General features: G+C 49.3%; 1 protein-coding gene and 1 long non-coding RNA gene across 3 annotated transcripts in view; both read right to left on the bottom strand.

Annotated features, from left to right (window-relative positions):
• Window positions 1-4,678, bottom strand: part of PPP1R14C (protein phosphatase 1 regulatory inhibitor subunit 14C) — a 535,162-nt gene extending 530,484 nt beyond the window's left edge. Inside the window, exon 1 of one of the 2 annotated variants that reach the window (XR_010727649.1) lies at window positions 3,398-4,678. Coding sequence is in view for 1 of the 2 variants with exons in the window: in XM_066247898.1 (XP_066103995.1) it covers window positions 3,398-3,763 (366 nt within the window). In the remaining variant the exon portion in view is untranslated. The remainder of the gene's footprint in view (window positions 1-3,397) is intronic. The other variant, XM_066247898.1, reaches the window with a different exon arrangement.
• Window positions 4,679-5,349: 671 nt separating this feature from the next.
• Window positions 5,350-15,981, bottom strand: part of LOC136316115 (uncharacterized) — a 31,513-nt gene continuing 20,881 nt past the window's right edge. Inside the window, exon 3 of the long non-coding RNA XR_010727651.1 lies at window positions 5,350-5,675. This is a non-coding gene — a long non-coding RNA (uncharacterized lncRNA). The remainder of the gene's footprint in view (window positions 5,676-15,981) is intronic.

Here is a 15,981-nt window from a genome sequence, read left to right as displayed (position 1 = left end):
TCTCCAAAAGACTGTCAGATGTGATGTGAAACCATACCAACTTAGACTGGGCGAGGAGGGCCACAGTCTGGGCCACGATCCTGCTTCCCCCGTTTTCCTGAAGAGTTCCTGGACCCACGTGGACCTACCCAGCCAAAACTGTGTCCTGCCATCTGCCTTTTGGCTATGCTCCAGGTCCCTAGAATTCACTGATCAAATGCCTAGTCCCTGCCAGGGCACGAACTGGCTCCTCACAGACCTGTCTTCCCAGTGGGGGACGTTGCCACTGGTCTGAGCCAGAGGCGTGGGGAAAGAGTGGCAGAGGATGTAGACAAAGACTGGACATGCACGTGGACACTGTGTCCTTCACAGGTAGGACGGCCCCAGGGGTGGGGAGCAAAGGGAAGCAGACCCAGGCCCAGGGCGACTCTCCCAACTGTTCCCAGCTCTGAGCTCTGGGGAGTCTGAGAATTCAAAATCCCAACCTAACCTTCCAGGCCATTCTGAAGTTACTGTTGTCGAGGTAGGTAGGTAGATGCTTGTTCATTAGCTTAATTCATAACTTAAATATTTAGACAGTGCTATGAGGGCCTCCATCTGTTCTCTTGCATGGGATCCTGCAAAGTTACTAGCAGGCCTGGGTTCAAACCCCCACCCCGCCCCCTGCCAGTCACCAACTATGTGAGCCGGGAAAGCCTCTTAATCTGTGTCAGTTTCCTCATCTGTCAAACAGAGATCATAAAAGCACTGTCTTCATAGGGTTGTTATAAAGAATAAGTGAATGAGTGTGCACAAAGTGACTAGAACAGAACCTGGTACCTAATACACTCTCCTAAAATGCCATCTTTGTATTATTCTCCATATAAAACTGATTGGCCAGCACAAAGTTCTAGATAAGACCACAGCCAGGAAGTTATTCTACATAGGACCACAGCTAGGAAGTGTATCCCTTCTTTCCCGCTCTTCTAATTTTAAATGTCAGGCTTTATGTCACCCCAAAAGATCATTATTTCCTGCTCTGTCAAAGACAAGTCATCTAACTGCTGACGTGCCTGCTTGAAGTTCTTCTGAAATGAAGTAGGTGTTCCCACCACCACGCGCCCCTCTGCCCCCTACTTGGTGGTTAGCTCAGGCCTCTGACCAGTTTGAAGTCTGGCAAATTGGCATTCTGTGTCCATTTCACGTCATAAACATTTGGGAAAATTACCAACGTTAAGTGTTAAAATAAAAGGGCATTTCCTGACTTTCACAGTCACAAGATTCAGAGCTGTAAGCCAGGGTAGGTCTTCCTCCACTCACATATACAGGATGAACAACTTGAAGCTCTCAGCAAGGCATGGCTAGCAGACCAGAGAACCAAGCTAAAAATAGAGACCCACCAGCGGAGAAGTAGATGGGAGAAGACAATCCTTTATATGGACACTTATAAATCCACATGCTCTCGATGGTTACATGAGGGTGTGCCATCAGCACAGTAATTACAAATTGCTGACAACCTTCTCGATGATGTATTTGCCTTCAGTCTAAAACGACAGAACAAACAACTTGAAGAGAAATGCTTGCCACGTTGTGATGACAGGCGGGTAGCTATGGCATCTTGTATCATATCACCACAAAACCTACCTTTCACATCAAAGCTGTTTGCTACACATTGGAGGTCTACAACGGGAGAAGAGAGGTACGAAGAAAACATGCAAGGTCGTATTTACCCTTTAAAAATACACCTCCGTGTTCATTACAGTGAACAATCCATCTTCCATTCTTTTCCCGAATTATCCTGAATTGTTTTAAAAATATATGCTATATGATGAATTGCCAACCTACTAGGAGGTTGAAACTCTTTCAGCTGCTCAAATCCATCTAATTGGTCTCCCATAAAGGAGCATTGCAAAAGCATTGTTAATTTCAACAACAGTTTTTATTATTAACTCAGATCTTTTCCAAATTCAAAATGGAGAATAAAGGCCAGTATGAAAAAAATGAAAATTAATTGGATTCCACAGAGGCTAGACAGAGCATTCCCACCCATCCAACAATAATCCCATCTAAATCAAATATATTGTTCCTTTGGAGAGTTTTGTCAACTTCCTACATTAAAAAAACAAACAAACCATGAACACTTCCGATGTTGGCCAGTTTTTATTCCTGCAGTTAAAATGCTTTTTTATAAGAGCTGGGCTGGAGAAACAATATATTTTTACAAGCCCATTAGTCATATAGTCAAGCTTCATTATAACATAACCATTCATCAGTAGTCCATAATAGACTGCTGTTCCCTTGTGTGATGAGGACGTTAAGGAACATGTGTGTTCACAATAGGCCATAAAATGTGTTCAAACAGAACACCCCAGGCCAGCGGGGAAGCCCGTGAGTTCATCTGCCTGTCCTTTTTTGATGAAGAGTGGTAACAGTTGTATGGACACCAACATAGCTGTAAATTATTCATCCTCTTCATCCCTCCACCCTTGCCAAACTCCACTCCCTTAAGAGAAGTAGAATACTTCCTTTCACCTTGCTGATATTAAGGACCCCAACGGATGATTCTGTTGGCTTTGGTCATTTTTCTAGCCTACCTTTGTTACAGCTTATTCTCCTAATGGCCAAGGTGCACATGTCAGCCAGTGGTTGGTGTACAACCAGAGCCCCCGATCAGCGGGAGGTCACCGAGTCCTGGCCCCCCGCTGAGCTCCCTTCCTCCCAGCCAGGCACCCTGCAGGTTAGGCCAGGCTCTCACTCTGCAGCACCTACAGCAGGAGCAGCTTTGTCAGGAGACCAGAGTGCTGCTTCAACAAAGCCCGTGCCTGCAGCTTTGGTCAATGAAAGGACGAATTATGAGGACAGGCGTTGGGACCGGCTGGAACAGGGAAAGCGTTCATCTCTGATTTTCATGTACAATTTCAGGAACAGAGTGTGTGTATATGTATGTGTGTGTGTGGGGAGGGGGGGTCTCTGAGATTCGCAGACCTCTCCTTTCTGTTAAGCAGTGTCCAGGTTCCTTCCCTGTTCCCTCCCTACAGAAAACAGGGACTACCAGGATCCCAGGAGCTAGAGCTGCTCTCCGCCTGGGGAGCCCCTCCGAGCCCGGCTTCTTTTCCCAGCAGCAGCTGGAGCCTAGAAACCCCGGGGCTCGGGAACATGCGACGCGCTGAGCGAGATCTAACCCCACACGGTCCCCCACAGCTATCAAAGGTTCCTACAGCTCTCCGGGCACCCCGCAGCTGAACCACGCAGAGGCGTCCCAATCCCTGCGCCCTGGAGCCACGGGGCTCCCGGGAAAGAGAACGCGCGGCGCCCGGCTCCCAGCGCGGGGTCCTTGGGAGTCAGGACCGTGCGCCCCGGGAGCTGGAGCCCTGGAGAATCCCTGTGCGGGCACAGCAGGGAGGGAGGCCCCGGCCCTCCAGGCCCCGCGCCCAGGTACCTCGCAGCCGTACAGCTGTCCCAGCTGCTCCACGATCCACTCCTCCAGCACCAGCCGCTTCCTGAGCTCCTTGCGATCGTATTTCACCGTCACTTTTCCCTGCTGGTGGCGACGCTGCTGCTGCTGCTGCTGCTGCTGCTGCTGCTGCTGCTGCTTTTGCTGCTGCACCTGCCCGGCAGCAGCCGCGGTGCCCACGGGCGCTGAGTCCTCCCGGGAGGAGCCCGAGCCGCTGCTCGAGCCCGGGCTGCCTCCTGTGCCGGTGCCGGTACCGGTGCCGGTGCCGCCTCGGGGGCTCTGGAAGAAAACCCGCGCGCCGCCGCCGCTGGCCCCACCGGCCGCCTCGCTGCTGCCCGTCGCCACCGACATGTCCCCGCGCGCCGGAGCCCGAGTGCGGCAGGGAGGCGGGCAGGCGGAGCGCGCCCGTGCGGCGCTGCTACCACCCGGAGCCGGGCAGCCGCATGCGAGGGGCCCTCCCGCACCTGCTCCGTGCGCCTCGCTCTCCGGCGCCGAGCTCCGGGCGAGCACAGAGGAGCCGCGGCTCCACCAGGAGGGCGGGGAGGAGGGCGGGGCGGATCCCGCAGCCTTAAAGACGCCGCGGAGGACCCTCGGGGTCGAGCCTGGGAGGCGGCTCCGGCGTCAGGCAGGCAGGGGCCCGGGGACGTGGGAGTTGCGCACGGAGGTGGGAATGCGTGCAGACGCTCGCGGTCGCGGGTGTGTGGACACAGGAGAGGAATGGCGTGGGTCTGGGACCAGGAAGGGTCCTCTGAGCCTGGGGACTGTGTCCTCTTCTCCCTGAGACGGGGCTGCGCCTCCCACTGCAGTCCCGGGGACCAGGAAACCGGCCGCTTCCCGTGGCCTTGTCCTCGCACTGCCCCGGACAGGGGGTCGCCAGGAAGGGGACAGGGACAGGAACCTTGCCACAGGTTCCTCGGGGTTTTCTTCTCTCTATGGACTCCTGCGAGGCCGGGGAGGTGTCACCTGCGCTCCGGCCCCACCTCGCTGCTCCAAATACACATTCCTGTTCAGATCTCCTCCTCTTCGGATTGTGAGAAAAACCCACGGGGCGACGCTGGTGCAATCGGGCAGGCACCGGCCTGAGAACTCTTCAGACCAGTTCTTCGCCCCTTACAGACTGTGATGCACAGGCAGAGCACTCGGATACTTTTATATTAAGGGGCAGAAGGCTTGGTTGTCCCTTAGGCTAAGGGGCTGGGGACAGCCAGACAGCAAACATTTCTCTAAGAGGCTTGCTGGTCTCCATGTCTTACTGGCACTGCGTTCTGTCTACAGCCATTTCCAAACAACCTCTTTTTGCCGGGAAAAGCACTGCACGACTAACTACTTTAAAAAATATCAGGCAGCCAAGTAGACGTGGGAATGAATGAGCTTATTATAAGGTTTAGAGCAAAGAGACCTGGAGGGAAACTGTAAACAGAAAACTGCATGGGTGTAAAGTTATAGGGAGACACTGAGATACTTCTGTTGTACATAACATCATATTTCTGTTCAGGCAACTAAACGAAACCACAGAGGCCCTGGCCGGTTGGCTCAGTGGTGGAGCGTCAGCCTAGTGTGCGGAAGTCCCTGGTTCGATTCCTGGCCAGGGCACACAGGAGAGGCGCCCATCTGCTTCTCCACCACTCCCCCCTCCTTCCTCTCTGTCTCTCTCTTCCCCTCCTGCAGCCAAGGCTCCATTGGAGCAAAAGATGGCCTGAGGTGCTGGGGATGGCTCTGTGGCCTCTGCCTCAGGCACTAGAATGGCTCTGGTTGCAACAGAGCAACGCCCCAGATGGGCAGAGCATCGCCCCCTGGTGGACATGCCAGGTGTATCCCGGTCAGGCACGTGCAGGAGTCTGTCTGACTGCATCCCCGTTTCCAGCTTCAGAAAAATACAAAAAAAAATAAAATAAATAAATAAATAATAAAAAAATAAAAAAGAAACCACAGAGATGCTCAAAACACAATAAGGAGCTTTTATGAATGTTCTTAAAGCTGGTGAAGGTGACTGGCAGCTACAGGAAGAAGTTTCTTAGATGAAATAGGTAAGTGCTGGTCACTCCCCTAAGCACGTGCTGTGATGAAGAGTCTGTGTGAGATAGACCACCAGCGGGAAAGGCCCGGAAAACAAGGGAAGTGGACAGCAGTTCTCCTGGCTCTCCCGCCCTTCCCAGGTGCACCTTCGGCTCTGTTCCTCCAGTGAAGGTTTCCAGCAAGAGCCTGCGGAGGGAGTTCCCCAACGTGCTCCACACCGGAAGCTCGTCCTCAGGATGAGTCAAGCCTGGAACAGTGAAAGCGCAAGATCTAGTGAGAACTGGGTGAAAGAGGGTGGAGGTGTGGGCCTTGCACCCCTGTTGTAAATAGGGGGTGACAAGGGTAAAAGATCTCTGCCCCCACGGAAGAGGCCAGCTGACTGTCAGAAGGTGGCTTTCCCTCCCAACCTTTCAGGACAAGGGAGACAGAACCACTGTGATCACTCCGCCCCCTCCTGCCTTGGGGTGTCCTAGATCATTTGAAACCCTAAGCACATAGCCCTGAGGGTGAGCGCCTCACCAGGATGGGCCTCTGTGGGCCAGGGACCAGTCTCCCCACACAGAATAAGCTGTCTCTCTCCAGACATCCGGCACATATCCAAGTTAGCTAGAAGCAGCTTTAACCAACCGCACTGACCAGGAGAACGCCAATCAAAACAAAAAGCAGCTACAGTTTTAGTGAATGAAGGAGAGACTATGTACACTCTCTGCCTCCTTCTGGTCCTGGGACCTGCTATCCCAATACACTGCTCACAGGGTTCAGGGGTATTTCAGAATGAATATCAAGCCATAAAATAGCCCCTCATTTCTGTGAGCAGTGTATTTTGCAAACTGTGCCTGGGATCCAGGCGCAGGGCGAAGAAGGGGGATTCCAGCTCCTCTCTGCGAGTCTTCGGGACAATGAATTCAGCCATTCGAGACAAACTTCAAAGAACTCAGATAACTAAGTTCTTTGTGAGAAGTTCTGTGTTCATTTCATCTTACTGTGTAGCATACTTTTCCCTTTGTGCTCAGACTCAGCTTTCACTTGTGACATCAAAGATGGCAGGTGCTAGGAGACATTAAGAAATTTGGAGTTTTAGGCATCTTAATTTATAGAAAAACAGTCAGTGAACATTCAGTCTCTCCACAGATACACTGACCTTCAGATGCCCAACTGAGTCCCCTTGACTTGCAAACAGGATCTGAACTACCATGAGCTCCTCTTCCCATGAGTCCTCTTGCTCCATCCTGACCTAATTTACATTTGAAGTGAAGGCTATACTCAGCCCCCCACCAGAAACACACACACACACACAGATACACACACACACACAGATACACACACACACACACACACACACACCACACACACACACACACAGATACACACACACACACACACACACACAGATACACACACACACACACACAGATATACACACACACACACACACACACTTTAGTTCCCTGTTTCAAAATATTTGGGGATAGGGAATTATTCTCAGGCTAGTGATTCCCACAGATGACTGTTTAAATTCAGAAAAACCAGCAATATTTCTCATCTACAAGACAGAGATAGATACAGAGACATTTGTTCAAGGAAATGTTTTAATTTCTAACCTGCACAGACAAGTTTCTGTGGGCTTTTTAAATGCTGGTTCATCAAAAATAGTGAATAGTTTTTAGTAAATTGAATGGTCTAAGAATATTCTAGAACGCAAAAGATGAGCTTTTACCTTAAGGCAGTTAGGCCCCTGATGTGAGAGTAGCCTAGGGAAGTTTCATTGGTGAGATCTCTCTGCACAGCTCTGTGCTTTCTTAACGGAACATTTCTACTTGCTCTCTCATTTGGGGAGTTTATTTGAGGAAAGGTGTAAGTCCTTCCCCTCTGAAAACTGACTTTAAGCTGAAAGCTTGTTAGACAAGGTGACTTAAACAGGGGTCCCAGGACCTTCTTCACTTTCTCTGGGATTAACAACAAATGTTTACACTCAGATGCAAATCTTACTCCTTGAACACTAGGTGTTGCAATAATTAGCAACACCTGGTAATCTACCTTGACACTGTGACAACCAGGCCCCAGACATCAACATGGAATGCTTCCCTTGAGTAACAGTGTAGGTCAGGGGTAGTCAACCTTTTTATACCTACTGCCCACTTTTGTATCTCGGTTAGTAGGAAAATTTTCTAACCGCCCACCGGTTCCATAGTAAAGGTGATTTATAAAGTAGGGAAGTAACTTTACTTTATAAAATTTATAAAGCAGAGTTACAGCAAGTTAAAGCATATAATAATAATTACTTATCAAGTACTTTATGTCGGATTTTCGCTAAGTTTGGCAGAATACATCTTTATGAAACAACTTACTATAGTTAAATCTATCTTTTTATTTATACTTGGGTTGCTCCGCTACCGCCCACCATGAAAGCTGGAGCGCCCACTAGTGGGCGGTAGGGACCAGGCTGACTACCACTGGCGTAGGCGATAAGGTGCCTGCATCCGAATTCTCTCAAAGATTCGATAAAGCAAAAGGACAAATCAAAGGTAATTTCAAATCTGGTATTTCTCCTAAAAGTAGAAGAATTTTAATCTGTCCTTTGGGATTGTATCAATTACTCAGAGCACTTTCAGGCTTTCAGAATATGGTTTGTCATTTCAATACTCTTTATGCAGGGAGAGCAGCAACATTGTTAACAGTGTATCAACGTAGTTTTCCGTTTGGCTACTGTTTCCTCCTCTCTTTTCTTCCTCCTCCTACTCTGGGCCTTGGATTGTACTCTGCACTACATTTTGGAATCCTACTTCCAAAACCAACTTAGCCATTACCTGTATAAACAGGGAAAAAGCAACAGCTGTCATGGTCACAGTTGTAAAATGTTGTCTCGGCAATTGAAAGAAATCCCCCCCCCCCCGACTGTTCAGAGATGATGGAAATTAAGGGGGGAGAGAAACAGAGCTTCATTTCATATTTTCTAGCGAAGATTAAACATCCCTGGGCCTTCCTGTAAACCAACACATGGAGTATTGTTCGTATCTGTAAACTAGGCTCCAATTATGTTTCAGGACAGTTATCCCTTTGTAGCCAGTGGCCTCCTGCCCTCTCCCCTCACTGCTGACCATCTGGAAGAGTTGTCCAATGCCCCGTGTCTCCGTCTTTTCCTCTTGCCGCTCGTTCTTCTGCATCCAACTACTATCACCGGCTGAGGCGCCAACCAAGGTCACCATCAAACTGCATGCTGCTCAAGTCAACATGCGCTTTTCAACTGGTATCTAATTTGACCTCCTGCCACCTTTGGCCATCTCAAACCTTTCCCTGCTCCTGGGACTCTTCCCTCTTGACTCCCATGCCAACACCCTCCTGCTCTGCCTCCCAGCTCTTTGTTTCTCTCATTGCAGCGGGTTGTGTGAGCTCCTTCCCTACATCCCTGCCTTACAGGTAGGCGGTTCCCTCAGTTCATCCCCTGCTCATTCACAGGCTCTCTGCAGGTGATTCTGCCTCCTTCTGATGCTTCCGCCTTGACCACCTACCACTGTCTGCCTGCCACAAACTCCCCAAATCAAAGCAAGTTTCTGGTCTGAGTTCAGATCTATCGTGAGACTGCATTTATTGCCAACACCCTGTGCAAATATGTTTATAGTTGAAGTACACAAATATACAACTTTACCCTTTCATTAGAGAACAAAATAGTAGAGTGAATATATTTTTGGCCATGGGTGGTTAACACAGTAAAGGATGCTCCAGCTTAGTGTCCATTAAACATTTTTTTTTCCATCACAAACCACGGCAAGAAATACATTTTATGTCATGACCCAAATATATACCCACACACATAACTTACCCATATGATGTGTGATACACTGACACATCCCATTCTATTCTGTTGCGTTTCATTATTTTTAAGGAATGCTGCTCACAATCTACTAGATTGATTTCGCAGCCCACTCAAAGGTTGCAACCCAGAATGTGAAAATGCTGCTGTCAGCCAGAACTGTGCCTGCGAGTGCCGGTCCTCGCTCCCCTCCGTCTAAACAGCGCTCCAGGCTGGCTATTTCCCTGACTCTCTCTCTGCCGTGATGAAGTCAGTGCGGGCTCTGCAAACAACGCTGACCCCAAAATGGCTGGCACAGGGCATGCGTGCGACCCCCCTGAAGGTGCCACCAGGGAGCTAAAGAGGGGCACTAGTGGGCATTAGCCCTCTGAGTAATACAAACGTTCCTGTACGTCCTTGTGCCTCCTGACCATCCAGAGTACGATCGTACAAAATTTTTATTTTAAAAATGTGTAAGGAAACATTAAAAAAAGGCAAATATTTGTTCTCCTTGTTTCTATAAATTGGTTATCAAACAAACATGATTTTAAGTTATTGAAACTGGAACTGGAACTAATTTCATTTTTTGAAAAAAGACTCCCTCCCGGGGTCAGCGAACATGAAAAAAACTTACTACTCAAAGGGTTAAAATGCATCTTGATCGGAGCTCCAAGCTCCCTCAGGAAATGGTTGAGTGCTTGGAGGATAAAGATCAGAGGTCACTAGGGGTTGGAAGAGCCCCCAGCTTGATGACACGCAGACAGTGAGGGGTTCCAGCACAAACCCGGGACCCCAACAGCTTGGACTGAATCTGGCCTCTGTCACTAAGGCACCGTGTGACCTTTGCAAGTTACTCAGCCTCTCTGTGCCTCCATCCCTCCATCTATAACATGATCAGCAGTGCTTGTCTCACAAGTTGTCCTGAAGGAAAAAGAGTCGGAATAAAGCACCCAGAACAGGGCTGCTGTTATGTGTGAGGGGATCATAGACTTAGCAGAGAGGACTGACTCACCATGGTTCCAACAATGTCCCAAAGAAATTATGGCCACCACGCATCCTGACTTCAGGGAAGCAAAGAGAACAGTGAGAGAACATCTCCATGGGGACCCTGCTCCACTCACCACACAACGTGATTCAGTTACTGTTCCCACTGACAAGTCCCAGTGACTGAAGGTGAATGCCTACTTCCAACGGCTCGCTCAGCTGACACCCCCTCCTGGATGTATTGCTGTCACCTGAAATTAACCGATTCACACTGCAGTCGTCCCCTTCCCAGGATGAACCTGCTTCGCTTCTTACCTTCCTTTAGCCGGGGCTGTTTAGCACTATCCACGTCTCTGTCCAATCTAGACACTGTACCCACTGTGCCCAGCCAGTAAGCAAACCCTAATGACCCGCATCTGTCTGGATCTCAGGTCTGTCCCTCCTGTCGGTCCCCACACCACCTCCCAGATTTTTCCTGTGCCTTCTCAGCTCTGTTCCATGCTCTGCGTCCCACCCGTTCTCTGTATGGCTCTGTCACAGTGATTTCTAAAAGCAGATGTGATCATATCACGTCCCTCCGTATTCCTGGTCTCTCCGGGCTGAGGTCCAAGCAGCTTAGCAGGGCACATGAGGCTTTCCTTGCTCTGGCCCTTGCTTTATGCTCCGGCATCTGTTCAAACAGTCCCCACCCCACCCCAAACACACACCCCTTATGCCCATCCCTCACTGAACTCGGAGTTCCAAAATGCAGAACTCCCCGCCTCTACTTCTGCCTGTGCCCGTGACCTCCCAACTAAGCTCTTCCCAGCTTCCTAGCTCAGTGTCACGCTCCTGTTTGCCCATTGGCCACCATCTGTCTCCCTGGGACACCACCCATCAAGCCTCTGCTCACATGTCACCTCCTCAGACAGGACTTCTCTCTGAATCCTCTACCCCCCCCCTTTCTCTTTCTCATTCTTATGATGACTTGAGATTAATATGTGTTTGTTAACTGCCTCTCTCTGCCCTCAGAACGTAAACCTCACGAGGGCAGGACCTGACTGCTCACCTTGGCGCCTCCCCTTCCGGAAACACCGCGAGACAGGCAGTGGCACGGGGCATCTTGTTGTTGACAGAGGAGTCTGTTAGGTCATCTGTCCCCCCCACTAGATGGTAAACTCTTAAAGACCAGGACGTGGCTAATTTGAATGTGTTCTCAGGACCCAGAACAGTGCTTAGAATAGTGAGCAAAACTACCTCCATTTCTGGTTGTACGTATTTTTTTTTCCTGATTCTCCAATGCAAATACACAAAACCACAGGTCTTGTCTCCCCTCAGTAAAGGCCCAATCTAGTGGCTGCTGTTCCTTTAAATCACAGGAAGTCACAATTCTCCTGTGCACAGACCCCTGTGTTTTTACTCTGTTTCCCCAGTAAACAAAGGTAGCGACTGTCACCAGTCCTCCCGAAGTCCTGCACCGTCACCTCTTCCTCCAGTGTTCAGTGTCAGCTTGTCAACACCTTGTAGGTCTGAGGCTGTTATGAGACCGGCGCTGAGGACTCGGGTCTCAAGTCAGCTTGTGTTCCAACCCCCTTTCCCCATCACTGCTGTCGCCCACATGCAGTTGTATCTGCAAAAGTGGCAATAATTCTGAAGGCTTCTCCCTGAGGCCTTCCTGGTGCCAGGTCACTGGACAAGGTGGGCTCCTGTGGTGCACAGTTCACCTGCAGCTTGCATCGCCTTCGGCTCACCGAGGGCATCTGACAACACACACACTGGTCTAATGCCCGTCCTCTGATACCAGTCCCTACCACCAGCACAATGACAATGTCAGATGTCTCTAAACTGGATCAGCCTACTCCCCCAACTCCCTCCCATCAAGCCGAAGGTGACGGGGTTCGGAAGTACACGTTGGCAGTTGCACAATACTCACGGGGATGCAGAGGACAGCACAGGGAACACAGCTAATAGTACTCTAATAACTCTGTATAGCGCCAGGTGCGTGTTAGACTTATCAGCGGCATCACTTCATAAGTTATGTGAATGTCTAATCGCTATGCTGTACACCTGGAAGGAATAGAGCATTGTATGGCAACTGTAATAGGAAAAACAAATTAAATCTGTCTAGAACTTTCTAAGGGTCCCCTGGAGTTCTGCACTTACCTCCCCATGGACCAGAAGCAAGCAGGTCCCACAGGCCTCAGCTCAGGAGCCACACTCGGAAAGCCCTGCACGGAAGGCCCTGTTCTGTGATTCCGAACGGCTTATAAACCTTAATAGCTACAATGATAGCAAAAAATAATTAGGCAGTGCCCTCCAGCTTCAGAGAATGAGACACTGGTTTTAACTTCCTCCTCTGGAGAGCTCTGATAAAAATAGAGCCGATTCTAGTGACCCAGAGAGACGGCCACCATCTGATGAGGTCCCATGGCTGTCGCACTGTCTGTATGTGCGCTGGAAAGGGCGGTGTGAGAATCTTCCCTCTAGAAATCAACACGACTGTTTCTGTATGTGTCTCTCACGGCTGTGGGGATAGTTGCATTATGCCAGCGGTTCTCAACCTATGGGTCGCGACCCCGGCGTGGGTCGCCTAAAGCCATCGGAAAATACATAATGCATATCAGGTATTTACATTCTGAATCATAACTGTAGCAATATTACAGTTATGAAGTAGCCACCAAAATTATTTTTTGGTTTGGGGTCACCGCAACATGAGGAACTAACTGTATTGCGGGGTCACGGCATTAGAAAGGTTGAGAACCACTGCATTATGCTGTGTGTTGCACTGTGTAACATTGCATGCTGCATTGTGTTACTATTGGCTTCTTCCCATTGTAGCTGGCGGCTGGGTATCAAAGAAAAGCCTGACATTCCAGTGTCTATTATCAGGAGAATTAGGAGTCCCTCTAGAGACCAGACTCCTCACACACTGCCAGGGGAGGCGGGAGAAGCCAGTTTTCTTCATCCTCATTAGAGTCTGAGCAGAAGTCTAGACCTGACTATGTGTGTAGGTGTCCTTCACAGGGACGGGGACCCATAGCTACGGTCGGCAGGTCCTGAGCTAGTCTGGTCTGGAGCAGATGACCCAGGTTTATGATACTTTGGGTCCAGTAATACCAAAAGCTGCCCATCACTGATAGCTGTTATGTGTCAGGACTCTGGTATAAATGCTCTCATTAGAATTTTCCCACAATCCTGCCCAATAACCTACATGCAAGGTTGACGATTATGTTTGAAAGATAAGGAAACCAAACTCCAAGAAGCTAAGTGACCCTTACTTCCACCATGAGGTTTCATGGGCAGTGAAGCTGGGGTCGTATTTGTGTCTGCTGGCCTGGCCCTTAGTAAAATCTTACCTGAGTGTCCCAGCCGTCTCTCAGTTCTGTGCGGGGTCATTTGGACAGCGCTGTGTGTTTAGGGCAGGTCATGGGTTACAGACACAAAGCATCTCCTTTTCCTTCATCTATCTTGGCTTGGTGGAGGCCGGGCTCACTGTGACAGAGCCTCAGGGACAGCTGACTGGGTGGAGGCCGGGCTCACTGTGACAGAGCCTCAGGGACAGCTGACTGGGTGGAGGCCGGGCTCACTGTGACAGAGCCTCAGGGACAGCTGGCCTCAGAGGGCTGCTAGTCCTCTTGGAAGAGACTGCTGGTCTAGTTTCAAATTGGGAGCGGTCAAGTTTTATCTTATTTTATTTTTAAATTTTCGCTATTGATTTTAGAGAGAGGAAGGGAGAGAGAAACAGATACATCTATATGTTCCTGTATTAGCCCTTGATAGCTCAGTGGGTTAGAGCAGTGGTCCCCAACCCCCGGGCCGCGGACCGGTGTCGGTCTGTGGGCCATTTGGTACCGGTCTGCAAAGAAAGAATAAATAACTTACATTATTTCTGTTTTATTTATATTTAAGTCTGAACGATGTTTTATTTTTTAAAATGACCAGTTTCCCTCTGTTAATCCGTCTAAGACTCACTCTTGACGCTTGTCTCAGTCATATGATACATTTATCCGTCCCACCCTAAAGGCCGGTCTGTGAAAATATTTTCTGACATTAAACTGGTCCGTGGCCCAAAAACGGTTGGGGACCACTGGGTGAGAGCATTGTCCTGACATGCAAAGCTTGCAAGTTTTGTTTTCCTGATAAGGGCAGTTTTTTCCTTTCCCCTTCTCTGCTTTGAGAACTGAGAGCACTAAAATCAATTTTCAATTATAAATGGGATGCACACTCCATGCTGGGCCCAGCCTACACCGGCTAAGTCAAGTCTCAGGGGCCAGGACTGGGCGTCAGGTGTGAATTGAAATGCCCACGTGTTTCCACCGTGCAGAACAGGGTGAGGACCACTGGCCCAGGGCACTCAGGGACAGTCTTACTATGACAATCGGACTCCCCACACCCTGCCCTCCCTGCTTGGCACTCTTCCATCCTTCCCCACTCTGGACTCCTCCCTCCTCTGTGGCTGTGCTCCACAGAAACCACGAACCACCACCATCAACGCCTCCATAAGTGCTTAATCAAATATGTCGATTTCTATAGAAATGCACCGTTCAGCCACAGTGTGAATTTCACTGTACAATTTGAAACTCGTGGAGCAAGGTGGCAACTGTTTCTGAAATACACTGCTCACAAAAATTAGGGGATATGTTATCTCTTCACATTCATTTTTGAAATATCCCCTAATTTTTGTGAGCAGTGTATAAAAAGAGCGGGTCTTTATGAACAGACAAAAGCACCTTATTTATAGAATAATGAAGGAATCAGATATAGTGATATGGTTGTACGAATAAGCAAATCTTTCATACCACTGAGAAATTGAGTTATCTAGCTAGAAAATGAAAAAGCCTTAAGAATATGGCCAGAACCCTGTATAGAGAATTATGTTGATCCCAGGAATTATAATTCGTTGAAAAAGTAGAGAATGGGATTCTTTCTAGCTTTGCTATTTCAGATAACAGAGAAACCTATTTCATTACGCTGTATACATAATGTTTGAAAAGCAGATCAAATTGTAACATCGTGTGTGGTGGTAGAGCAATAACGCTACAGCCCAGGAAAGGAACCGGGCAGTGAGCAAGGTAATGTCCCCGGCGTAGACAGGAAAGCAATAAGCTGTAGAATAAGTAATAAATGATATTAACCTCCTCTGCCCCCACTGCCCAACCCACAGAGAGAAAATTATTAAAAATTCCACAGATGCCCTTAGGCTGTCTGACCCCTCAGAAAGAGCTTCTGCACGGAGAAGCCCCCAAACGCAGCAGGGCATAATGAATGAAGATGAGTCTCGAGGCCCCTCCCAAACTGTCACTGTACTTATCACAGGACAACTGCATTGCGGCCATCGTTTCAGAAAAAATAAAAATGTTAGTAAATGATGCTTCTAGTGAACCGAGAAATGTAAGAATCCAGTTTACCTACAGAGCTGTAAAATCAGCCCGGTGGGAAGGGGGCCAGCCAGACCCCACAGGCGGGGCGGTGGGCGGGGCCATCTGCAGTTGCTAATCCAGAACGCAGCAGTCTGGGCTGGTTCCAGGCTGGAGCCACGCTGTGCGTGGGTAATATGTGTCTCTCTTCCTAATTCGCAGGTCCTGTCCTCCCCCAGGTGCATATGCCACGTGCTCTGTCCCCCATCACACACCTTTGCTGGCAGACCTTCTCACAGGCCTTCCCCCTCCAGTCTGTCCCTACCCCTCCCTCTCACCCCCGGGGACCAAGGAGGCCACTGTTGACTGGGATAAACCAGCTGTGTGATGGTGACAGACGGCAAAAGGACTGTATTAGGTTGAATAGTGTCTCCACCTCCTCT

This window comes from Saccopteryx bilineata, chromosome 12, assembly GCF_036850765.1.
Source record: "Saccopteryx bilineata isolate mSacBil1 chromosome 12, mSacBil1_pri_phased_curated, whole genome shotgun sequence".
NCBI lineage: Eukaryota > Metazoa > Chordata > Mammalia > Chiroptera > Emballonuridae > Saccopteryx > Saccopteryx bilineata.
The sequence above is the reverse complement of the archived record's forward strand: the minus strand, read 5'-3'. Positions and strand labels throughout refer to the sequence as shown.